At 54.1% G+C, this 25,533-nt stretch overlaps 1 protein-coding gene across 1 annotated transcript in view; it reads left to right on the plus strand.

Moving 5' to 3' along the window:
- The window catches only part of RXRA (retinoid X receptor alpha), a 108,046-nt gene that overhangs the window by 52,375 nt on the left and 30,138 nt on the right, over positions 1–25,533 (plus strand). The window contains exons 2-4 of the mRNA XM_071453879.1: positions 16,600–16,865; positions 22,084–22,234; positions 23,115–23,294. Of these exons, the coding sequence (XP_071309980.1) occupies positions 16,600–16,865; positions 22,084–22,234; positions 23,115–23,294 (597 nt within the window). The remainder of the gene's footprint in view (positions 1–16,599; positions 16,866–22,083; positions 22,235–23,114; positions 23,295–25,533) is intronic.

Here is a 25,533-nt window from a genome sequence, read left to right on the forward strand (position 1 = left end):
AGCAGAGAGGGAGCATTGGAGGCCACGTTTCCTTTTCCAGAGGGATTTGGGCATGTCTGGAAAGGAAACGGCTGCCTAATTAGATGGCTTGAAAATCTTTACCACCGCTCGTTACAAATACATTCATCATCCCCTATTGAGAGAACCACGCTGCAAAAATGACATTATTGTGATTATTATTATTTATAATGGAGATATGAATGAGCTCAATCCTGACCTAGCCTGGGCTGGGTTCAGAAAGTGACCAAACATCCCAATGCTGCTTCTTGGCCCTGGTGTCACCTGGGTTCTGTGCAGCCATAAACCTAATTTGGGATGTCTTGGGAATTTGCAGCAGTGCTTTAAGGTGGGAAGCTCTAAAATGTGTAAGAGAGGGGAAAAAAGTGGCCCAGGGGTGTAAATAAGAGATGGGAGTGAGGGGGGTAATACCTGGCAGAAATCAGTGCAGGGAGGGAGTGGGGAAGGCTGAGGTGACAAGGGGCTGAGCTGTTCCAGGGGAGCAGGAGGTGTCTGCACAGCATTCCAGGCTTGGTGGCTTTCCCAGGGTATTAACACATTTCTCTAATTAATGCAAACTTCCTTAATCAGCCTGGGATTCTGGTTGACCTGGCTGGGTGTCTGCTCCCTGCTCTGGGATGTGGTTTCTCTTGGAGGCAGTGCCTGGTGCCTGGAGCTCTGTCACAGCCGTGAGGAGCCTCAGGGATGGGCGGCAAAATCTTGATCCAAAATCTTGATCCATTGTGGTTCTTCCCTGCCTGCGGTGGCCTGGGTGACACCCAGACCTTGAGGAGCTGTTGGAGAGCAAGGGGTTAATGGAGGCTGAGGGGGATGGATACCTGGGAAGAACTCCTGTTCCTCAAAGGGAATCAGTGATCTGGGGTACTCACACTGCTCATTTTCAAGGCGTTGTCTCCATCGCCACTTCCCAGTTGGAATTAGTGGGGACAAAGTGGGCTCAAAGCAGAAGCTCTGACTCCAAGCACCCCAAGAACTCCTCAAACTTAAAAAAAATCCCAGATCAAACCAACCCCACCCCCTCACTGCCCGGATGGAGTGAGGCAACACTGGGGAGTGAAGGATTCCCACCACCTCTTTGCCATCAGTGGGCAGGGAACAGATGAGCTGTAGGATGAGATGGCCCTCAGGAGATCCATGCTGGGATCTCTTGGTCCCACAGGGAGCTGCCAGCACCTGCCTGAGGCACAATCCCACATGCCATGGCACGTCCAGGCTCTTCCACAACCAGGGATCCACCGGAGCCGCGCCGGTGCGGGGCAACCTCCCCGCCTTGGGTCCCTGCCAGTGCCCAGAGCTCTGCCCCGTGCTGGTGGCACTGCTCCAGCCCCCAGGCTAGTGAGGTGGCTCCCAGTCCTGGTTAATCATTTGCCAGGGAGAGCTGCCGGGCTGTATCTGAATTCCTCTCCCCATGGACGCGCCGCGGTGCGCTCGGCTGTCGCGCTCTCGCCCCGAGCTGCTGCACCGAGTGTTTTGCAAGAGAAAAACCCCAAACCACATGAAAGCAGCCGAGTTTCGTGTTTCACTGTAAGCCCGAATTCAGGTTTGCCAGGAGTTTCAGTAATTTTATCAACCTTTCCCACGAACCTGCAGTGAGAGCTGTCGTTGAGCCCGGTTTTGATGCAAACCCAGGTGCGACTCCGGTCGCATTTGAGGTCTGTGCAAATGTGAAATCTGAAGGGTTTTGAGAGGAAGGAACGAGGGAACCCAAACACACGTCAGGGCAGTGTTTGCAGAGAGCCCTGCACACATCTGGGGCCAAGCTGTCATTCCTTGGGGACCCAGGACCGTGGCACCCTATTCCCTACACTGAGGGGTATTCTTGGGGGTGCTCTGAACCATCTTGGCAGCATCACCCCCAAACCAGCTGCTAGAATTTGGTAAGTGCTGGTGCTCTGAACATCCTGGCTCTGGGCAGTGACCCAAGGACCTTGTGGCAGCTTATCCTGGTGTCTGCCACCTCTGTGGCTGCTTTTGGAGTGGCTATGGCTTTGCTTTAGGCAAAACCCAGTGAAAGGCAGCGGTGTGCACAGATGCTCCAAAAAACAAGCGTCGGGGTGGGGACAGGGCTCCCTCTGAACCACGCCTGGCACACACCCAGCCCTGCCTCTGGATGCTGTGTGTTATTGGATCGCTTTTTCGGCAGCGCCGGCTTTCCTTTCTCCAGCAATTTCCTGAAATAACGTTAGGGAAATGTGAAAATCTTGAACTTTTGAACCTCCCCGGAGGACGGCAGGAGGAGGGGACGCCCGCCTCCTCCCTGACGTTTATTTTGGCTACAGGGCCTGGGGCTGGGGAGGAGGGGGCTCTGCAGGCCGCAGAGGAGCCGGAGCAGCGCTGCCCCTTATTAATTAATGACTTTCTCATCGGTGGGTCACGGAGGCGAGGAAGGCAGAGGAAGTTTTCTTTTGCTGGCAGATGCCGGGGAGAAGGGGAGTGCCTGGGCTGGGTGGCGAGGGCAGGGGGTGACACTCGGGGTGATGGATGAGGCCAAGGGATTTTCACCGGGCTCTGGACACGGGCAGAGAGGAGCAGAGGAGGGAAAGGGGATAGGCTGTGCCTGGGAAGTACTTTTCCCTCTGATGAACTTCAGAGGAGTATAAATCACTGCCAGGCTGCAGCTGCGGAGCATGTGACGCTGGCAAATTAATGGGCCTTCGGAAGAGCGGCCATCGTGTTCCCCTCCGGCCTCTTAAAGGCACCGCCGGCCTTTGCAGGGCTGGGAAGGGGGAGCTGAGGGGTCAGGGCTGGGCTGGGGGAGCCTCATGGTCCTGCTGGCCCCTGAGTGAGCTGGGTGTGCCCATGGAGATGATCTGGTGTGAGGGCCCTGTGGTGCACTTCACGTGGAGCTCAATCCATGGTGGCGCTCAATGCGTGGTGGAGCTGAATCCATGGTGGAGCTCAGTCCATGGTGGAGCTCAGTCCATGGTGGAGCTCAATCTGTGGTGGAGCTCAGTCTGTGGTAGAGCTCAATCCGTGGTGGAACTCAATCCATGGTGGAGCTCAGTCCATGGTGGAGCTCAGTCCATGGTGGAACTCAATCCATGGTGGAGCTCAGTCCATGGTGGGGCTCAATCCATGGTGGAGCTCAGTCCCTGGTGGGGCTCAATCCATGGTGGAGCTCAGTCCATGGTGGAGCTCAGTCCATGGTGGAGCTCAGTCCCTGGTGGGGCTCAATCCATGGTGGAGCTCAATCCATGGTGCATTCAATCCATAGTGGAGCTCAGTCCATGGTGGGGCTCAATCCATGGTGGAACTCAATCCATGGTGGGCTCCTGCTGTGGACAGACAGGGCCAAGGTGCTCCTGGGACTGTGATTTTTGGGTACCTGGTAGAGCTTGGTATGGTGGTGCCTCTGCTCTGCTCTCACCTACTCAAGTTCTGTGTACCAGAGTGGAGGATGGAGACAGGTCCAGGACATCCACAACCTTGTGGCTGGAGTGTTGAGTTTGCATCAGAGATGGCTGAGGCCTTGCCTGGGAGCAGCAGGGTGCTGTGGCAGGAGATTTGGAGCATCTTTATCTTGGTGGCACCAAGAGGCCACCACGTGCCAGGGCTGGGCATTCCCAGACATCCCATGCAAACTGCTGGAGGCTCTCCAGCTCATCCAGGGTCTCCAGGGCCACCACCCAAGCCCACCACACCACCTTGCTTCTCTTCCTCTCTCTTTAAAGCAGTGGTGGAAGAAGGGGAGAACCCAGCGCTGCAGCTCCTGCCCAGTGCTCCTGGAATGTGGGAGGGGGAGGGAGCTGAGCCACCAGCCCAACAGTTAAAAATTACTAAATACTTCCCTAATATAATTAGGTTTCCATGCAGGCAATTGCCTTAATTGCCAGAGGGATGTGGGGCTGTGCAGGGAGAGCCAGGCTGGGCTGGCCCTGTGCTGCTGCTTTGGTCGGTGTCATGTTCTGCTCCAGCTGCAACAGGGGATTTGTGGGGGGAAAATATTCCCAGGGATGCCCCAGTAAGGATTTGGCTGGGCCAAAAATAAATGAAAGTGAGCATGGTGGGGCTGGAAGCAAGTGATAGTGAGCAGGACCAGTGTTACCCTCCTTGGATGGGTGTGCTAGAAGATGAGCTCAAATTCTACCAGGACATGCTGCAGTTTAAATTCCTGTTTATTTTCTAAGTGCTGTTGGAGCAGGGAAAGTTAGACAGGCAAAAAAAAAAAAAACCCAACGAAACCAGAGCCCAGTCTGTGATTTACGTGGTAAAGGAGATAAGTGGGGATTTGAGGAGAAGGGAATATATAATAGAGACGAACGTGTAACATGAGCAGGGATCCAAACAGAGAGATTGTAATCAGAAGTGTGAGGAGAAGCTGGGGTTTATTAATGAAACGTCTCATCCATTTGTCAGCTGGAGAGGAGCAGCCTTCCCCAGCAGCTGGAGGTGGATGTGGGGATTCTCCTGGAGCAGGGATCCAGGCTGCCATCTTCCTGCCTGCCTGGGTGCTGCTCAGACTGGGAGTCCAGGCAGAATTAGAGGAAAAAAGGAGCTCTGTGGTTTCTGGGAAGCTGGATGGTGTTGTTCTCCTGGCTGGGATCTGCCCTAGAACTCAGGAGACTGAGGAGCTGGGAGAGCTGCTCGGCAGGGCTGAGGACCACCCCAGGAAGAGCTTTTGGAGTCCCTCATCTTCCTCCCAGTGCTTGGCTGCCCTGCAGTCCCCCTCCCCTGAGTGCTGCAATGCCCAGGCACATCTGGGAAGTGCTGCTGGCTCCCAGAGCTTGGGCAAACCCCTCTGTCCTAGCCTGGAGCTGCAGTCCAGTGCAGACACATCTAACCCAGCTTTGGAGGAGCGCTGGGAGCCATGTGGAGAGCAGCTCCAGGGTCCTTGGTGTCACATTTCCAGGAGCTGTGTGCCTGGAATTGCCATGGTTTGCCCTTGCTGGGTGGTGTGGGCAGTGTGGTCTGTGCCATAGGGATCACCACGTGCCTGCTGTTGGGGTGACACCAGGAGAGGTGACACCAAAACCTGGTGAAATCGCCCTATTTCATGCCCCACTCAGTCCCTTTTGTCCCTGCCCAGCATTGCCTTTGGGGCCTCTCCATGCATTGGGGTTGGACAGTGGGGTTGGACAGTGGGGGTTGGACAGTGGGGTTGGACAATGGGGTTGGACAGTGGGGGTTGGACAGTGGGGCTGGACAGTGGGGTTGGACAGTGGGGGTTGGACAGTGGGGTTGGACAGTGGGGGTTGGACAATGGGGTTGGACAATGGGGTTGGACAGTGGGGTTGGACAGTGGGGTTGGACAGTGGGGGTTGGACAGTGGGGTTGGACAATGGGGTTGGACAGTGGGGTTGGACAATGGGGTTGAATAGTGGGGTTGGACAGTGGGGTTGGACAGTGGGGTTGGACAATGGGGTTGGACAATGGGGTTGAATAGTGGGGTTGGACACTGGGGTTGGACAATATTTGTGGTGCCTGAGGGGTTAACCCAGAGCCGTGCTCAGCTCTCAGCGTGTACATGAAGAGAACATTTTTGTGAGGGGTCCTTCCCCTTCCCAGGCCCTGGCAGTTATCTGTGGGCTGCCAGAGCTGCTGGAACGCCGAGCCCTGCTGGACATTGACCCGCCGGTGCCGAGCTCAATTAGCTGAGGCTATCTGATTGGACTTGGCGCAGCCTAATTAGCTTTGGACTCCAACCAGCAACTTAAACCCAAAGGCAGCTTGCAGGCAGCCCATCCCTTGCTGCTTGCCTGCCTGAGGGAGGGAAAAGCTTTCCCAAGCCTCTTCCCTGGCCTGAGAAAGGGAAACAACCCACCCAGCCTGCCCTGCCCATCCCTCAGGCCACACAGCTGGAGCTGAGGGGGCTTAACCCTCCCCTCCTACCCCAGCAGGTCACATAAAACCAGAGGCAGCTTATTCCTCTTGGAAAAAAAAGTGCATGGCATCTAGTTTCTAGAGGGAACTTGCTTTTTTGTGAGGGGATCTGACTCTGCCCTCACTGTCTTGTCACACACCTCCCTGTGTAGCACCCAGTTCTCAGGCTCCTTCTTCCTCCTGGACCTGCAGCTGAGGGTCACAAGGTGGGTGGTTTGTCCCTGAGGGAGCTGGCTGACTCCAGAGGGTTCTCCAGCCATCGGTGGAAATGTGGAGGAGGAGCTGAGGTGGGAAGGGATGGCAGTTTTGGGGCCCTGGGTTCCTTTCCCTATCTATGTTTCCACCTCTGTGACCATTAATGCTGCTGGGGAGGGACCTTCAGGGATCTGCTGGCCAACTTCCCACCAGAAATGGTTCTGAGAGGTGGGCATTTCTCCAAGGAGGCTTGGAAAACAGCCTTCCCATGGGCTGCCCTTGCCCAGTTCCCAGCAGTGAAACCCTCTGGAGGGTTGGCTCATCCCACTTGGATGCTCATGAGATGTCTCCTGACCAGATGACACCTCTGTGCCCGTGCCAGGCTTGCTGGCTCTCAGCTGAGAGATAGAGAAGCCCAGTGGCCTTGCCATCCTCCAGCAGCCCCTAAGGAAAAACAGCACAACTGGTTTTCTGGAGAACCAGTAAGCAGTGTTGGTTTTGCTGGTCGGTGGCAGCACAGCTTTGGTGGCTGCCAGCTGCACACTGGTGGTGAGCACCAGCCCAGGCCCTGCTGGATCAATTAAAGCCCATTATGCCAAGTGAATGACTGTAATTATCTCAAATCTGGATTAATGTGCACGCACAGCACCGTAATATAATCCTCCTGCCTGGTGCTTTGTGGGCTGTTGTTCCTGGGAGCCAGGCAGAGGCAGGGATCCACAATTCATGGCTGTCTTCCTCCTCCTCCTCCTCCTCCTCCTCCTCTCACCTCCTGTTTCTGGCTCAGACCTGAGCATGGAGCTTGGCCCTTCCTGTAGGATCTCCAAAGCCACGTGGGCTGATGGTGCTGAGCTCAGGTGGGAGCAGAAGGTGATGGGAAGGTGCTGTCCCTCCTGCCAACCCCCAAAATCTGCAGAGCAGGGTTGGATGCAGCACATTGTGCACCTCCAGGACTCATTAACAAATGAGCAACACATTTTGGCCCATGGATCTCAGAGGCAGTGCCTGGGAGAGCTGCTGGGCTGCTCTGCTCTTGGCCTTTAGGATTTGGCTCATCCCAGATCTGCTGGGAAGCTGAGGCTTGGGAGCTCCTGTGTGACCGTGTTCACAGGGGTCTGAGGATGAGGGAAGAGATGAGGATCTGACTCCATGTTTCAGAAGGCTGATTTATTATTTTATGATATATATTATATTAAAACTGTACTAAAAGAATAGAAGAAAGGATTTCATCAGAAGGCTGGCTAAGAATAGAATAAGATTGAAAACAAAGGTTAGTGGCTCGGGCTCTCTGTCTGAGACAGCCGGACTGTGATTGGCCATTAATTAGAAACAACCACATGAGCCCAATCCCAGATGCACCTGTTGCATTCCACAGCAGCAGATAACCATTGGTTACATTTTGTTCCTGAGGCCTCTCAGCTTCTCAGGAGGAAAAATCCTAAGGAAAGGATTTTCCATAAAAGATCTCTGTGCCATTCCTGTTTCCCGGAGCACTCAGCATCCTTTGGGTGATGCTGCTTCTTGCCCTGCCTGCTTTGCAGGGGGATGTTCTGGGGCTCAAGGGAGCAGGTTCCACAGGGGTGGAGAGCTTGGCTCCAGGTCTGAGCCCCATCTGCTCTCCACATCCTGGAGCCCAGCGTGGGGATGTCCCCAGGAGCTGGGGACAGTGGTGGGGTGACCTGGGACAGGGTTCCCTGGTGGGCCCAGCACGTGCCACGTGTGTGGCTCATTACTGGGATGTCCTGGGGGATCTCCAGGGTGAGTGGAAGCTTCTCCTCTTTCTGCTGGAATGAGCCTAAAGCTCCCAAGCTCCCCTCGCCGGATCCTGCTTGGATTTTCATAGCTCAGAGCCCAGCACCCCCTCAAGGGCAATCAGATCACTTCCAATTTGCCCATAAGCCCATAAAACTGCAATTGAATGTAATTAAAAGGCCATAATGAGCTCCAGCAACCTGTGGGACCACTGTGGTGAGCTCAGAGTGGTGAGCTCTCACTGTGCTCTTTTCGGGGACTGGGATGGAGCCAGCGAGGCTGCCCAGGTCAGAGGCTGCAGGGAGGATGAGGAGCTCCCTGGGCAGGGTGGGCAGGCCTTGGGAAGTGCCACCATTGCCATGTCCCCACCATGGTGATGCCCATCAGGAAGGAATCCCTGGGAGCAGCCCTGTGTTTTTGTGGAGGAGAGGGAGCTCTGCTGGCATCATTTCCTGCTGGTTTGGCTTCACTGATGCAGTTTGGAGGCTGGAAAGGGGCCAGCAGGTCCAGTCACCTCTCAGCATGGCCTGTGCTTGGGGAAGGGGGACAGGGGACAATTGCAGCAGTGGTGGCTGAGCCCTTGTCCCCTGATCTCCCAAACCTCCCATTGAGGGTGTATGAGAACACCCAAGAAGTTGGAGAGATGCAACCCCAAGCATGGTTTGCCTGGAAAACCCAACTCTGCCAGATTTGGGGCAGACAGCTGGCTTGGGGGGGGGCGTCAATCCCCTGTCCCACACCCCAAAAGCACCAAGAAGGGCCAGCCCTGCTCTGAGTTGCTTCTTCAAAGGGCTCTGCAGAGCTGCCACGTCGAGCCCTTCATCAGCCACCCCCTGGCAGCCCAGGAGCCCTGGCAGCAGCACTACAGTGTCCCCATTATGGGCTGGCCCTGCACAGGGTTCCCAGGCAGTAAATGAGGGGCACTCTGAGTGCAGAACAGAGAGCATTGTGAGAGCAGGGCCAGCCCTGGAGGGATGAAATAGGAGCCTGTAATTTCTCAGCACTGTTGTGACATCTTTGCACAAGCGTGTGATTGAGTCACATTTGCTTTATCAGCAGAATCCTTGTTTGCCTGGCTGCACCCTCCCCCTCCACCCAGCTCTGCCAGGGTGGGGGAGAGCTGCCTGCTCCCCTTCCCCCTGGGCTTTCCTGCTCTCCTCACCCTTCCTGCTTTTCCCTTCTCTGCCTGCCCGTCTGCTTGGGAATGGCTGGGGGGCCTCCATGTGGTGGGGAGATGGCTTGGGATGGGCCCCATGTGGGGTTTCCTCCAGTGACAGGCAGCTCGTGCTTCTGGAAAATTCCCCTTTTCAATCCTTTCACATTGGAGATGGGTTGGGACGGGCTCCATGTGGTGTTTCCTCTAGGGACAGCAGCTTCTGGAAAATTCCCCTTTTCACTCCTTCCCCCTTGGAGATGGGTGCAGGCTTCCAGCTCTGCCACTGTTCCAGGAGCAGGGTGGGATTTTAGTGATCTCCTGAGAGGGTGGGATGGGGTTTCTAAGAGAAAAAACCCCAAAGAAGCCCCTGTGCTGATGCTGAGCACACTTGGTGAGCCCTGGCACGGGCTGTGTGCCCCCTCCTCCATGGCAGCTGTGAAGCATCAGGAGCAGCTGTCCCATTTTTGGTGTGGATCCTGTGCTGGGGGTGTCTCCACACCCCTGGGCACTCAGGGTGCAGCAGGTGAAGGGCTGAGTTAGGGGTGAGTGTCTGCCAAAAGTGGTGCTTTGAGCCAGATTACCAAAAAGTGGAGAAAATCAAACAGGACAGAGAGGAAGAGCAGCTGTTGGAGCTGCAGAGGTGACCCAGCTGTGGGACAGGGATGCTGCTGCCAGGTTTGGGCTGGGTCCCACTTTGGGGAGCCCTCCCATGGCTCAGCAGTGGGATGATTTTGCTCTTCCCCTTCTCCTTGTGGGAAGAGAGCAGAGGTTTCCTGGGTGCTGAGCAGGAATTCTGGCTGGGGAGGGAGAGGCTGGCGTGCAGAGTGCAGTGGAAAAGATTCCCAGGTGAAATGCTGGCAGGAGGCAGCACCAACGCCTGGCAGCACTCAGAGGGATGCTGTGGGATTCCTGCAGCCAAGGAGAAGCCCTGGAGCTGCACTGAAACCCCAAAAAGCACCTCTGCTGCTGGCTGGGTTCAGCAGAGGGGCTGCAGGAAGGTTTTGGGGAGAGAGCAGAGCCAGAGGTGAGAAGCTCTGTGGCTTTGAGGTTTTAGTTTGACCAAAGTGAAACCTGCTGGGAGGAGGAACCCACCCTGTGCAGATAGCAGCTGAAACTTGAGTTTTTCACTGTCCCTGAGCAGCTTGAGCCACCACAGCATCACCTGGGGAAGATTTTGAGTGTGGCTGGAGAAACTCTCCCAAATCTTAGAGTGGGTTCCTGAAGAGAAACTGCACGTGGTGGTTTTGAAATGCCTGCAAAAAGACAGATTTCTGTGCTGCCCCATGTGCAGGGCTTGGGGGCTCTCAGAGGGATGCTCTCAGGTTTGTCTTTGTACTCAAGTCCAGACATATAAAAAGAAAAAAACAATTCCATTTCTTTTTGCTGAAATCAGAGCTACTCAACACTCTTGACCAGGCTGCATTGCCAAGGTCCTACATCCCTTTGCCTGTAGCTGTGGAAAAGACACTCAGGAGGGATTTATGGATAAAACACAGCTGCATCTTCTGGCAGCTTGGGATCCATTCCCAGGGATTCCCTGTGTGCTCAGAACCCAGGTGCTTTGGGAGGATCAGCTGCCTGTCCTCACTTGTAGCAAAGTGCTTTAAATGCAGCTTAATTTGCTTGGATTTGCCACAGGGTGCTGCTTGTTTCTTGGATCCATGGATGAGATTTTGGGATAAGAAGCACTCTGCATCCCCCTGAGTGTGCCCAGGTCAGGCACTGCTGGGCCCATGGCAGCAGCCACTGCTGGGAGGGGAGCAGGCAGCTCTTGCTCCATCCTCCCTCCAGTTCTCAGCTGTGCTGCTTTAAACTGAGAGCAAACTTACTCAAGATTGTAGGCCAGGGGCTATTTAAACTCATCCCCGAGTTGGTGATCAGGACAAAAGTGAGGACCTGACCTCTTGTGGTCGCAGCATTACCATGGCAATTTTCACATGAAAACCACTGTCCTGCCCAGATCCTCCTGTTCTCCTGCTGTTTTTTGTCATCCCCTGCTTTGCTGTGGGGCAGGTGAGAGGAAAGGAAAGGGAAACCTCCATCATTTGAGGTTTCTTTTCAGGAAATCACGAGAGATTCCCAAGCTGCTGTTGAGGAATGAAAGCAAAAGGACACAGATTTGCACTGCTGGGTTCATTTTGGTGTAGAATCACCAAAGAAGGAACGTGGGGCTCTGCCTTTACCTGCTCCACGTGCATTTGGGGGTGAGGATTTGCAACCTGGGCACCCCAAAGTGGTGCTGGAGAGCCCAGGAGGAGGAGGAGGAGGATGCTGGCAGGAGGCTGATCCGTGCTGCTGGTCCTGCTCCCTCCCAGCGTGGCCCTGCAGGGCTCTGACACCAAGGGCTGACTTAAGGAAGGGAGTGGCAACCCAAATTTAGAATTTCCTCCTGCTTAATACCCAGGGTTGATTCGCTTTCTGATTAAGGAGGAAGAGGTGCTGAGGGAAAAAAAAAGAGAAGCAGAAGCAGGGGGGTGTGAGTGGCTTTCCAAATCTCAGCTGGTGCCAGGGAAAGGCTCCTGGGTTGGTCCTACAGTGGTTCTTCTCCTCAACCAACCCCCTCTGACCTGCTGCAAACCCCTCTGATGCCAATGAACCAGCTGTGGGTTTTATCCCAGGCGGGCAGTTCTCCTCAGCTGCAGAAAACCACAGCTCAGGGAGTCTGTTTGTGCCTTGAAATATGTATTTTTTTAACTTCCCCTCTCTCAGATCTGAGTGCTGAGCCACTGAGCTGCTGAGTAAACTCCCAAGATACACCAGAAAAGAAAGGTTTTCCAGCAGAGCTAGGTCACTGTAGTTTTACTGGCAAAGCCTCTTAGGCATAAATGAAGATTATTCTGGTGAAAGCTGATGCTGGTACACTTCATTCCAGTACAAATGACCTATCCTGGGAAAAAAAGCGCCTCTGCACGTTGGAATTGTTCTGCTCTGGGACATTTTGTGGTCTAGAAATGTTAAAATCACAGCCCTTGGTGATAGTGCTGGATCAGCAGAAGCTGCTTCAGCTGCTGCAGACGTGCCCTGGCCAGGCAGCAGCACTTGAGAGTGACACTGGGTGACAAAATGCCACAGGGAAGGGTGACAAGGGCTGGTGGCATTCTGAGTGTTCCTGGAGGGTCTGACCTGCCCATCTGGGGTGCATCCAACCATGGATGTTGGCTGGTCCAAGCTGGAGCCTTGTGCTGAATGCCAAGGGAGTGGAAAACAGCGGTGGAGCTGCCCATGTGTGATGGGTACCAATATTATATGAAGATTTTTTTTTTTATTATTGAAAATGATCAATAATATTCTTGTTCTAATTATGATTATGGTAATGCCAGAGGAGTTCTGTCTGAGTGAGGGGTGATGCAGCAGTTGAGATGCTACCCTGGATTTTGGAACTGCTCCCAGCTTTGGCATCAGTTTTAGTCTGGTTTTGGGGCTGCTGCTGCTGCAAATCTCTGTGAGGTGGGAATCCATCCCAAAGAGATCTTGGAAAAGCAGGGATCTGCTGAGGGAAAGGGATGAGCACCAGAAACACAAAACTCAGGCTGGCTCTGGTGTCCAGGGGATGATTGCTGGTGTGGGAACACTCCCAGGGCTCCTTGCACATGGATCATGTGGCCCTGCCCTAAATGTCATTTTCCTTGGGAAAAAAAATTCCCATCCAAACGCTGTGGCTGGCAGGCTCTTGGTTTGGAGGAAGAAAAAGAGCTGCACTGCAAATTCTCCAGCTGCTGACGAGCTCTGGTTTCTGATCTCCCAACTGCCATGGGGCATCTTCGGGGAGAGACAGAGGTCCTTGTGCTGAAACAAAGGACACACACAGCAAATAGCTGCACTTGAGGGGTGTGACAGAGGGGAAATGCTTTCAGAACTTTTTTTTTTTCCTATTTTTTTTCTTTAATTTAGAAACAGGCACAGAGTTTATTTTGGTCAAGAGATAGTCACACAGAGCAGCTTTAAATGGCAGAACTCCTCGAGGAGAAGGAGCAGTCTCACAATGCAGCTTGAGCTGAAAATGCCTTTGGGGAAATGCCTCCTCTGTTTGCTGCAGTCCAAGTGGTGCTCATCAGTTTGGGAATTTATTTGTGTCTGTTAAGGATATTTCCTCAATCTAGGCTTTTTTCTTTTTGAAATCTTTATCTTTTTTGTAGCATTCTTTTTGCAGTCAGGGTCCTTTAGGATGCTTGTGGTGGGGAAGAGGGCAGACTCCTCATATCCCACTCCTGATACCCATCCCTCCACCTCGAATTATATTTACTTATATAATTTCTCCAAACTCCAATTCCCTCCAGCCAGGGACTGGCAGCATCTGGGCTGAGCTGCCTCAAGTGGACTGTTGATTTTGCTGAGTTTAAAAAACCATATTTGCATGCTGGATAGAAATGTTTCCCATTGCTGTTGCTCTCCCAGTGGGGTTTTGGAGCTCGGAGTGTTTGGATGAGGAGTGGAAACCTCCCAGTGTCCAAGAAGTTGCTTGGAACTTTTGAGTCCTGATGCTCTGCAGAAGTTCTGGTTCAGATTTCCCAGTGTGTGGCTGAGGTTTTTGGGTGTAAACACCCCCAAATGTGGCTGTGCCTACCCACAGCTCCATCCATCACCATTATCCCTCTCCTCTCCTCTCCTCTCCTTTCTGTTCTTGCCTCCCAGTTCCTTGCTGGGTGCTGGGATCCCACGAATGTGGGAGCAGGGTGGGTGAGGGGAGCTGATGTGGTGACATGGGATGTGCAGGGAGCTCCTGAGGTGCCCAGGAATTGGGATTTTGGGAGAGATGCTGGTCCCACACGTGCTTGGCTTGGGCTGGTTGCCAGTGACCCTCCTGTGACCTCTCCTGCCTGAAATAATCTTTAAATATTTCAAGAAAATTTATGAATAAATATTATTATAAATAGATTATTATATTAAATAGATTATTATAATTATATTATTATAAATATAATTTATAATGATATATTTTATATTATATAAATAATATAAATTTCTATATATTAATATATATTAAATATATATAATATAATCTTATTATATTATAAATAAATATTCCTTAAATATTCTCTAAATATAGATAGAAATATAGAATATATAGATACATTCTCTAAATATAAATGAAAAAAAATTTAAATATCTATTATTATATTAAATAGTGTATTATAATAATTGTATTATTATAAATATAAGTAAATATTATTATATTATAAATATTCCTTAAATATTCTCTAAATATAGATAGAAATATAGAATATATAGATACATTCTCTAAATACAAATAGAAAAAATTCTAAATATTCTTCCTTTTCTAGGGAAGGACTGTGCTCTGCTGCCTCCCCTTTGCACAGGTCAAGGGCCTGTTTGCCCTGCATGTGCTGAACCCTTGGAAGGTGTCCCTCCATCACCCTGTGCCTGTTTGTGGGGTCCTGCTCCTGATTGCTCTGGAGGCTCTGCAGGGCCCTGCTGCTCTCCCAGCCCTTTCAAAACCCCAAAGTTCAGAGAGCTGAACCCCAGGAGCAGCCCTGGAATCCTGCAGGAATTTCCTGGGGTTCCTGTTGTGCCTCCCTCCCGTCGCTCAGCCAGGGGTGATGCGGTGGCCGGGGCTTGGCTTGGGTCAACATCCTGTGAGAGCCTGGCAGGGACAGGGACAGGGACAGGGACAGGGGGGCTCCTCTGCCACGGCCCAGGGCTGCTTTTGGGGTCACAGATGGGATTCTGGGCGTCCTGGGGGCAGCAGTAGGACTGTGGGGGCAGTGGTGGGATTCTGGGGGCAGCAATGGGATTTTGGATGTAGTGATGGGACTGTGGATGTAGCAGTGGGGTTCTGGAGGCAGTGATGGGATTTTGGGGGCAACAAAAGGGTTCTGGAGGCAGCAGTGGGATTTTGGATGCAGTGATGGAACTGTGGATGCAGTGATGGGTTTCTGGGGGCAGCAGTGGGATTCTGGAGACAGTAATGGGATTCTGGATGTACCATTGGGGTTCTGGAGGCAGTGATGGGACTGTGGATGCAGTGATGGGGCTCTGGAAGCAGCAGTGGGATTCTGGGGGCAGCAGTGGGATGCTGGGGCTGGTGATGGGACTGTGGAAGCAGCAGGGGGATGCTGGTTCCACATCTTTGCGAGAGCAGCGTCGCTGCCTTGCTGAACGTTCTCTTCCTCCTGCTGGGGTTTCCCCCACCACCAGGATCAGGGATCTCCAGGGAGGGTTGCTGAGGCTGGGCTGCTCTAGGTTCAGTGTTTCCCATGTGCCAATAGCTCCAAAATCCCGGGGACACAGCTGATCCTGATGGATGCAGTTGACTCAAGACAGAATTTTTAGTTCACTTTGGGGTCTGCAGCCACAGCAGAGCCACCATGAACACCCAAGCAGCCGTGCTGGTGTGTCCCTGTCTCTGGATGTCCCTGGTGTGAGCTGGGGGTCCGGGTGGGTTTTGGGGGGACCCCTGCCCGTGCTGCCCCCTCCTTCCCCGCCGCCTTCCGCTGCCCCTCCCTGGGGGCTGGAGCCAGCCCCTTCCTCGCTGGGGATTGTTTTGCAAGCAGCGTGACAGGATGAGGAGGAAATGTGCCAGGAATGGCTCCATGTCTCCTCTTGGGAGAGCTGGAGTCTATTTATAAGCCCCCCTTCCCGCCCCCCTGCTCTGCTCCCCCGGGACAGGCAGACACAGCCTGTCCTGCTGCCTGCAGAGCTGCTCCTGCTCCCCCTCCTTGTCAGAATCACAGAGACATTCAGGTTGGAAAATACCTGCAAAGTGCTCAAATCCAACCTCTGGACAGGCAGCGTTCCCCGTGGATGGACACACACCTCACTGTGTGCTGCTCTCACTGTTCCCCAGTGATAAATCCAAATTATCCTGTAGCTGGAGCAGCCACGCTGAGCCCCTGGCTGTGGCATTCACATTCTCTGCAAAAATCTCTTTGCTCAGGATTTTTCTCCTGAGAAGCTTCAGAGAAGAGGAAAACAATTCTTATTTCATTTGCTTTTTTTGTTTGTTTGTTTTGTTTTACTTATGTAGAATATGTTTGGAGATTGTTTACTCACAAGTAATTGTTTCATTGGATTCTGGTGTGAGTTGTTTTGACTCTTTGGCCAGTCAGGGCCAAGCTGTGTCAAGACTCTAGAAAGATTCATGAGTTTTTATTATTATTTTTTTATTTTTATCATTATGTATTTTATTATTAGCTTTTTAGTATTTAGTAACTATCTTTCCTATATTCTTTAGTATAATATAGTATAGTATTCTTTAATATAATATTATAAAGTAATAAATTAGCCTTCTGAGAACATGGAGTCAGATGCATCATTCCTGCCTTTGTCTGGGGCATTCCTGCAAATCCAACACCTGGCAGAGCTTAGAGCTGTGCCAGGGAGGTGGAGGAGGGCACTGATGCCTGGCTTGAGGTGGAAATGCTCTTAATGAGGTGGAAATGCTCTTAATGCCTGTATGGATACTCCAGAAGGTGGTTTGGAAAGATGGAACACACTGGGACTTTTGGGGGAGGAACAGGGAGCAGTGGCTCAGGGCTGTGTCCCACATGGGTGCCTTCATGCCTGTGTGGATACTCCAGAAGGTGGTTTGGAAAAATGGAGCTGCACTGGGAATTTTGGGGGAAGAATAGGGGGCTGCAGCTGGGGGCTCTGTCCCACATGGATGACTCAACCCCTTCCCTCTCCTCCTTCTCTTGCAGATTTCTCCAACCAGGTGAATTCCACGTCCCTGAACTCCCCCACGAGCCGGGGGCCCATGGCCACGCCGTCCTTGCACCCGTCCATCGGGCCGGGCATCGGCTCCTCGCTGGGCTCGCCGGGCCAGCTGCACTCGCCCATCAGCACCCTGAGCTCGCCCATCAATGGCATGGGCCCCCCCTTCTCCGTCATCAGCTCCCCCATGGGGCCACACTCGATGTCTGTCCCCTCCACGCCCAGCCTGGGATTCGGCACCAGCAGCCCGCAGGTAAGGGGACACTGCTGAGGGGACAGTGCGGCCTGTGTGGGGACACTGCTGAGGGGACAGTGCTGAGGGGACACTGCGGCCTGTGTGGGGACACTGCTGAGGGGACAGTGCTGAGGGGACACTGCGGCCTGTGTGGGGACAGTGCTGAGGGGACAGTGCTGAGGGGACACTGCTGAGGGGACAGTGCGGCCTGTGTGGGGACACTGCTGAGGGGACAGTGCTGAGGGGACACTGCGGCCTGTGTGGGGACAGTGCTGAGGGGACACTGCTGAGGGGACAGTGCGGCCTGTGTGGAGACACTGCTGAGGGGACACTGCTGCCTGTTTGGGCAAGGAGGAGCCACCTCTGGGGGTTCCTCATGCAGACAGACACCAAGGGGAGGCAAAAAACAGAAGCACAAGGGGGAAGCTAAGCTGGAGGCATGCTGCTCCTTTGGGGGGCTGCTCTAGGTGGGCTGTGAGGGACCTGCACAGCTGGAACACAGCTGGACATCAACTGTTGTCCCCAGGATTGGGGTGGAAGGGGAGTCACCTGGGTCACCTGGGGGCTGGTGTAGCTGTGGCAGGAGCCAGAGTCACCCTAGGACTGTCTGGGATTTTTCTTCTTCTTGGGAAGCAGCACATCCCCTCTGGGGCCAGCCCACATTCCGCACAGAATCATGGAATTGTTTTGGTTGGAGAAACCCTCTAAGATCATCCAAGCCCACCACAAACCCATGTCCCCAAGTGCCACACCCACACACCTTTAACACTTCCAGAGATGGTGATTGCACCACTTCCCTGACAACCTGTTCAGTGAAGAAATTACCCCAAACAGCCAATCTCAACCTCTGCTGGCACAACTTGAGGCCGTTTCTCCTTATCCTGTCACTTGTACATACCCGGGCCTCCTCTGCCTGCTCACAGGGCAAGGAGTGGCCTTCAGTGGCTAAAGATTATGTAAAAACCCCTCCAAGCAGGGTGAGATAAGCTCTTTTTAAAAATAGCCAGATTGGGGTGCTGGCCAGCCCCTGCCACCTGTTGCTGGCTGCTCGCATGGGATATGTTTAGTAAAAGGGCAGATTAAGGAATTGGCCACCACCTGCCACTGGCTGCAGGTTTATTTATTCCAGGCCTTCTCTGAGACTCAAGCACCTGCCAGCACCTTTATTTTTAAATATTGGCCTGATTTATTCCCAGGGATAACAGGGTTTTTTACTACATGGAGCTATTTTACTAAATGGCTGCTATCCCTGGGGACCCACAGGCAGCTTCCCCAGGATCCAGCATCCCTGTGCTGATCAGAGAGGAATAAAATTTGCTTCTTGATGAGCCTTCCCATGCAGGACTCAGCCTGTGACCCCCTCAGATGTGCATCTTCCCACTGAAGGACAGCAGCAGGGTGGACACGTCCCTCCCACCCCAGGGCCAGGGGAACAGGAACCGAAACTGCGCCTGGGAACGGGCAGCCAGAGCAAAATCAGCAGCCCCACAGCCAAAATGGTGGGGAAGGAGTGGGAAGGGGGATGTGAGGCAACCCTGGGGGGAGCCACAAGCCGGGGAGCCAGCGGGGAAGGGGCGATGGTGAGGGGCAGCTTGGGAGCGGCCAGCGGGGGAACCGAAACGAAGCAGAGCTCCAGGGCAGAAGGGGAAGTGAGAGTGTGGTGGGATGGGGCTGGGAGCGAGCTGGCTCCAGCCCTGCTGGCTCCAACCCTGATGGTCCCAGCCTTGATGGCTCCAGCCCTTGTTGACTCCAACCCTGATGGCTCCAGCCCTGGTGGTTCCAACCCTGGTGACTCCAACCCTGGTAGCGCCAGCCCTTCATGGCTCCAGCCCTGTTGGCTCCAGCTCTTGGTGGCTCCAAGCCTAATGGCTTCAGCTCTGGTGGCTCCAACCATTCATAGCTCCAACCATTCATTGTTGACTCCAACCCTGGTGGCTCCAACCATTCATAGCTCCAGCCCATAGCCCAGACTGATAGCTCCAGTCCTTGTGGCTCCAACCCTTGTTGACTCCAACCCTGATGGCTCCAGCCCTGGTGGCACCAACCCTGGTAGTGCTTGCCCTTCATGGCTCCAGCCCAGGTGTCTCCAGCTCTGGTGGCTCCAATCCGTGTGGCTCCAGCTCTTGGTGGGCTCCATCCCTTCATGGCTCCAGCCCAGGTGTCTCTAGCTCTGGTGGCTCCAATCCTTGTGGCTCCAGCTCTTGGTGGCTCCAGCCCTTGGCTCCAGCCCTCTGAGCACCCGTCCTTTGTTCAGGGACTTGTCTGAAGTGTTTTTCCTCAAGGTGACACTTGGGAGGTCCTCAGCCTAATGGCTCCTGCCATCTGTTCCCTGTCTGGCCACATTAGGTCCCTGTCCCTGCAGCAGGCAGAGGCGCCTACCTGGGCCAGCAGAGTGCAGGGGGGAGGACAAGGAGGAGGAGGAGGAGGAGGGGGCAGCGAGGCCGATGCTCGGGGGGCAGCGCAGCCCCCCTGGCCCGGCGCAGGGGTAATGAGGCGTGTGGCCCCCGTGGCCGGGCAGGGATGGCACTGATGGAAGGTGCTTTGCATCAGATGGCAGATGCCACTTGCCATCAGGCCACGCCTCGTCGCCTCTGGAGAGGCAGCAGAGCAGAAGGGCACGCCGTGTGTGAGGTCCCCAGGGTGGCTCCCCTCCATCCCAGCTCCATTGGGATGGGAAGGAGCTGCCAGGCTCCCAAAAAACAGAGGGCTCACCCCACCCCATCTGGATCTGCAGAGGAGAGGACCCTGCAGCCCTTGGATGCTCCCATCGCCCTCCCTCCAGTACTGGGAGTTTGCAAACCATGCACAATCCCAGGATCCCAGGATCTTGCAGGGTTTGCAAACACAGCCCCAGAATCAGTGATCCTGCCACGGGATCCCAGCATCCATGGTAGGGGATGCTGGTGCTGAGCTGGCCCAGGAATGAGGGCCAGACTGGGGGGGCTAGACCCCACAGCTCTGGGATTTACACACTGCTTCAACCCTCTTGCCTAAAAATGATGGGAAAACGGGGAAAACAGTGCAGGGTTTTCAGCAGGAGCTGCGAGGGGAGGACTTTCCATGCTGGGCTGTGTGGAGCAGCCGCCCCAGGCAGTGCTGGCAGCAGCTCGGGATGCCCGGGGCCAGTGGGGAGAGATCAGACGTGGGATTAGATCGTCTGCCTTTGCACAATGCTCTTTGTAAGGGTGCCTGGGGGACCGGGGAAGGGCTGGGGTGGTTTTTGGGATGAGAGGAGGAGGAGGAGGAGGAGGAGGAATAAAGCTCTGCTTGCCAGCAGAGGCAGGATTCGGTGCTGGGTGTGATGAGCTGGAGAGGGAGGGAAGGGGCCCAGGGGTGCTGGTGTCACTGGGGAAGCAGAGCCTGGTTCCTGCCCTGTCTGGGCTCGTTGCTGAGCTGGAGCCGTGCTGTCCCAGAGCAGAAATGCTGTGCCAGGGCCAGGGGCTGTGTCCCCTCCTCTGTCCTGCACGTGCTGCCGGGGCAGGCGCCAGGGCGCTGTGGGAACCCCGGGCTGGCTCTGCTGAGCTTTGGAGCCGGTGCTGGGACAGGAACTGGTGACTGTCCCCTCCCCAGCCCGGGCTGACTCAGCTCTGAGCAGCTGATTCTCCAGCCTGAGGAGGTTGGTGGGACCCCCACCCTCCAGGGTGGGGTTTGCTCTGCCCCAGTGGTTTTGGGGGGCTATTGGGTGGGCTCTGTGGGCTGCTGGGGCTGGGGGAGATGGTGGGGAAGGGTTTTATTTTCATCAGGCAGCCGTGGGCTCTGGGCAGGCTCCCACAGCCAGGGATGCAGCGTGCCACCAGCCATCACCACCAGCTGCACTGGGAACTGGCTCCACTTCCCAGAAAGGGCTCTGGGAGGAATTCCTGGGGCAGCTCAGCCTGACCTGGCCACCCCTGCTGCCTGGGGAGGACAGAGATCGTGTGGCACTCAAAAAGAGATGCCTGGGACCTGCTCCTCCCTGCCCTCTCTGCTCTGTCAAACAGCAGCTGAAGCCAGGAGTGCATCCCTGGGTGGCACCAGCTCCCAGCTGCCTTTGATTCATCAGCTGGCACAGGCAGGGCAGCACAGGGAGGCACATCCATCCCATTTCTCCAGGGTGGGTTTACCTGGCTCTGTTGTGTGGCTGCCAGTCATCTGCCTGCCAAATATTCCCCACCAGCCTGGAGACTTGAAAGCCAGAGGAGCGACTGTGCTGCTCTAATTGACAGATCACAAGCCCTGGGACTTCCCTGAATTAATTTGTGCCAAGTGCAATTGCTGGGGATCTCTATTAGAGTGGAGGAAGGCAACAAACTGAGGCACAGGCCTGTGAATCCATCCTGGGCGTGGAGGGTGGCTGGGGTGGTGGCTCTGGGACAGGCTGATTCCCTTGGGAACACCCCCAGTGATCCCAGCCAGCTCTGCTGAGCTCCAGAGCTGACCAAGTCCAGGTCCCCATCGCCCCCAGAGCCTCCTGAGCTTGTCCCCTTACTGAGATGGGTCAGTCCTACAGCTCTGTGCCTCAGTTTCTCTTTGCACACACGTGTGTAACAGCCCAGTGGGGATTCAGCCCAGGAACCCTTCACTCCACAGCAGTGCCATGGTGCCAGTTCCCCCAGTTCCCTGCTTGCTGGGGCCCAGGGGAAGGAAGGAAGGACAGACATTTGGGAGTTGCAGGGATGTGTCCCACCCACTCCAGCTCTGGAATCCAGGCCCTGTTGCAGCTGGGATGTGTTTATTTGCCATGGAGCTTTCCTTTGGAGAGATAATGCTGAAGGGATCTCTATAAACTGCAGAGCTAAACAAGAGAGTCCTGGCCTTCATCATCCATGCAAGGGCTCTCTCTCCCAGGCAGCAGCTCTCCCACCAGCCACCACTGCAGATCTTCCTGCCTGTGTCCCTTGCTGGTGTGAAACTGGGGTGGCTGCTGGGCCCTGGCTGTGGGGGCTGTGCTGGGGCAGTGCAGGAGGAGCTTGCTGTCCAATTAAATCATGGAAAAACATCCTCCTTGCATGGGCAGAGTCAGCCCTGCACAGTGCTTGGGAGGCTGGCCATGTCCTGGCCCCTGTGTCACCCTGCTGCCCGCTCAGAGCCAGGCCAGGTGAGTGTTGTGCCTTTGTGTGCCCAAATCCTCTTGGTTCAGCAGTGCTGGTGCCCACTGGAATAGTGTCCTGTCCTGTCCTGTCCTGTGTGTGAGTGACACAGCCCCATGTTCCCATGTCCCCAGTGCCAGCTGAGCCCTGTGCTTGTCCCTCCACAGCTCAACTCGCCCATGAACTCCGTCACCAGCACAGAAGACATCAAGCCACCCCTGGGGCTCAATGGAGTCCTCAAAGTGCCAGCACACCCCTCAGGAACGATGGCCTCCTTCACCAAGCACATATGTGCCATCTGCGGGGACAGATCTTCGGGTGAGGCTGGCGGGGGCTCAGGGCAGGGGGTGTGGCAGAGGGCTGGCATTGGCTGCCTGGCTCCTGGCAGCACTTTGAGTGCTCTCTCAAAGGGACAGCACCTGCCTGTGCCTCCCAGCAGGGGATGAAGAGCTGAGCCAGGACACCCCGGGGCCCTGTTCAGCAGTGGGGTCCCATCCTCACCCTCTTGGCAAACATCAGGGGGTGCCCTCCCTCTCCCCATCCTTTGATCCTCACTGGTGCTGTCACACAGTGCCACATGAAAAGGTGCTCTTGACATGGAGTTCCTCCACTCCCGGGAGATAAAGATGGGCTAATTCCCTTTATTCTGCTTTTCTAAAAGCTCCCTGCTCCAGGAGAGTCTGGTTGCCTGGTTTGTGAGCCCTTTGGGAGTTCTCCTGGGATCAAGGCTGAAAGTGGAGGGTGGGAACGTGGCACAGAGCAGGCTGGGTTATGTATCTGCTGTGGGGGGTTCAGAGAGCTCACAGGGGTACAGGGGGATGCCCCTCTACAGGTCCATTAATTAATTTTAAAATGGTGGTGGAAGTCCCCAGGGAGCATGTACAGTGTGAGGACTCTATTAATTCATCTTGATTAACATTATCACAATGAATTCATAGTGATCAGAACATTCATAATGATCAAAACAAATGTTCTGCACTGCCCCAACCCCTGCTGTATGGCCCAAAAATGGCCTTGCCCTGGATGGAAGGCAGCATGTGACCCATGGATGGCATCCTGATTCTGTGGAAGCCAAGCCATGGAAAGCCAAGAAACCTCTGCTCTCCCCAAAACTCAGCCGGGAGTGTCCCTGGGAAGATCTGCAGGCAAAGAAGGGATCTGGGGCCACCTTTAAACTTGATTTTTCTCCCTCCCCCAGGTAAACATTACGGGGTTTACAGCTGTGAGGGCTGCAAAGGCTTCTTCAAGCGCACGGTGCGGAAGGACCTGACCTACACGTGCCGGGACAACAAGGACTGCCTGATCGACAAGCGCCAGCGCAACCGCTGCCAGTACTGCCGCTACCAGAAGTGTCTGGCCATGGGCATGAAGAGAGAAGGTAAGGCCAGCCTGGCCAGGGGCTGCAGGGGGTTTAGGGGGCACAAGAGGTGGTGTGGGCCTTTCCACGGGGTGTCGTCACACTGGTGACAAAAATCTCGGTTGCGGTTTGGTTTTGCGCCTCAGCCACAGCATCTCGTGGCCTCCAGAGCCTCCTCTTGCAGAGCCTCCATTCCCTGTGAGTGCCAGAGCAGTGTGCAGGTGATGGGTGGCTGTCAGGATCTTTAGTTTGTCAGACTGACCCCAAGAAAAGTTCCAAAGTCTCTTTTCCCAGCCCGGCGCTTGAAGAAGGAGTCAGAGCTCTTCATTTCTCCGTCTCAAGGTTGTTTATTGTGTGTTATCTATAAAAAATTTTCTCCTGCCCTGCTGAGGTCCATCCAGCAGGACAGTTCCAGGCACTCTGCCTGCCCCCAGGGCAGTGTTATGTCTTTATACTAAAAACTACGTGTACAATGTTTATAATTATTTCCAATACCTATCACCTATGTTAGACAGTGAGCTTCTACTCTAAACCAATCTAAAAGTGCCACCATCACAGCAGAAGATGGAGGCCAAGAAGAAGGAGAAAGGCTGGACACACCCAGTTCCCTCCATCTTGCCTCCTGAACCCCCATACCAAAAACCCCAAAATCTCCTTTTCCACCCTGTGATAACTTCACTATTATTCTACCTAAACTGTTGTGGCTTGCAGATCTTCATATGAGGTTGGTAATTTGCTCCATGGGTCATAATCAAACCCACAGGTGTTCTGGGCTTCATGCCAGGGCTTCTGAGCCCCCTGGCAGGGGTCCTGGCCATCCTGGACAGCCAGAGGGATGTTCTGGGTTCCCACAGGTAGGGACACTTTCCACTCCAGCCTGGCCTTGGTCACTTCCAGGGATGAGTTTCCGTGGGCATCCTGTGCCAGCGCCTCAACACCTACTCCAGTGCTGCATTTTTTGTCTCATTGGGAAGAAGAAAGCACTTTGGTCTCTTTAAGATAGCTCTTCCTTAGTGGAATTTAAATTTAGGATCTAAACTTCCCTGGCAGTGCCTCTTTTAAATGATCTTTTGAAATGCTGACTGTGTCTGTTCTAATCTAGCTGGCAGAGCAGGCTTTTAGCAGACAGGATGTGAGAGTGACCCCAGTTCTGTGCTGCTTTCTCCCCTTACATCTTCAGAGCCACACTTGCCTCCCTGACAGGCTGATAAGGCCAGCCCTGCTCTGGCCCTGGCCCACAGCTCCAGCCTGGGAGCCTTTGAAGAGCACTTAGGGCTGTCTGGAGCGTGGAATAAACGGGGCAGTGCTGGAGCTGCTGTGAGTGTTGGGCAAACCCTGCCACGCTCAGTTTATGGGGTTACCTGAGGACCAAAATCACCAAGTGTCACAGCTGTCTGTGCTGGAGGTGTGGGGGGATTGCCAGGGCACCCAGGGGACCTCCTTGGCCCCGCTGAGCTTAACCCTTCAGTGCTCAGAACAAATGTTCCTGCCCCCTCTGGAACTCACAGACCATGGAATGCAGAGATTGAGGCATTCAGGGCAGGAATGAGGGCTGGCACTGCCCTGGGCAATACTGGATCCCATGGGAGATGTGCAATGGGATGAGGAAAATCTGATCCAAAACCTGAGCCATGGGAGACTCAGATGACCAAAAAGAAGCCAAGAATTCTGTGCTGTTCAACGAGAGAAATACAAAGCATCCCCTTCCCCTGGCACTGCATCCAGAGCCTTCCACTGACCCAGTTACCTTTCAGCCCCCCAGAACAAGGTGTGTAGGGCTGGGAAGAGCAGCAAGAATGCTGGAACTCTGCCACCCTTTGAGCTCCATGCCTGCCCTTAGTGGTGATTGCATGGGCAGCACCGCTAAAAATTACAGGTCCATTAATTAATTTCTAAATGGTGGTGGAAGTCCCCAGGGAGCACGTACAGTGTGAGGACTCTATTAATTCATCTTGATTAACATTATCACAATGAATAGCAAATGAATTCATAATGATCAGACAATTATTTAAAAGTGTGACAGATGGGATCCTGGTAACTCCAGGAGCGCGCTCAGGCAGTGCTGATGGATCTGGTGAGGGCAGCCCTGGGGAAGGGCAGGAATTGGTGATTTGACAGTCATCATTAGGTGATTTAGGCACAATCCCCATGTAGGGAAAACTGGAATAACTCCCCTGTCTCTTGTTACAAACCTGAAAATTCAGTGTCTCACAGAAATGTCTCAGTTGTCCTAAAGCTGAAAGTCAGGAGTTTGATCTTG

Source organism: Agelaius tricolor, unplaced genomic scaffold, assembly GCF_023055355.1.
Source record: "Agelaius tricolor isolate 1412-34295 unplaced genomic scaffold, bAgeTri1.0.p SCAF_38, whole genome shotgun sequence".
In the NCBI taxonomy this organism is placed as follows: Eukaryota; Metazoa; Chordata; class Aves; order Passeriformes; family Icteridae; genus Agelaius; species Agelaius tricolor.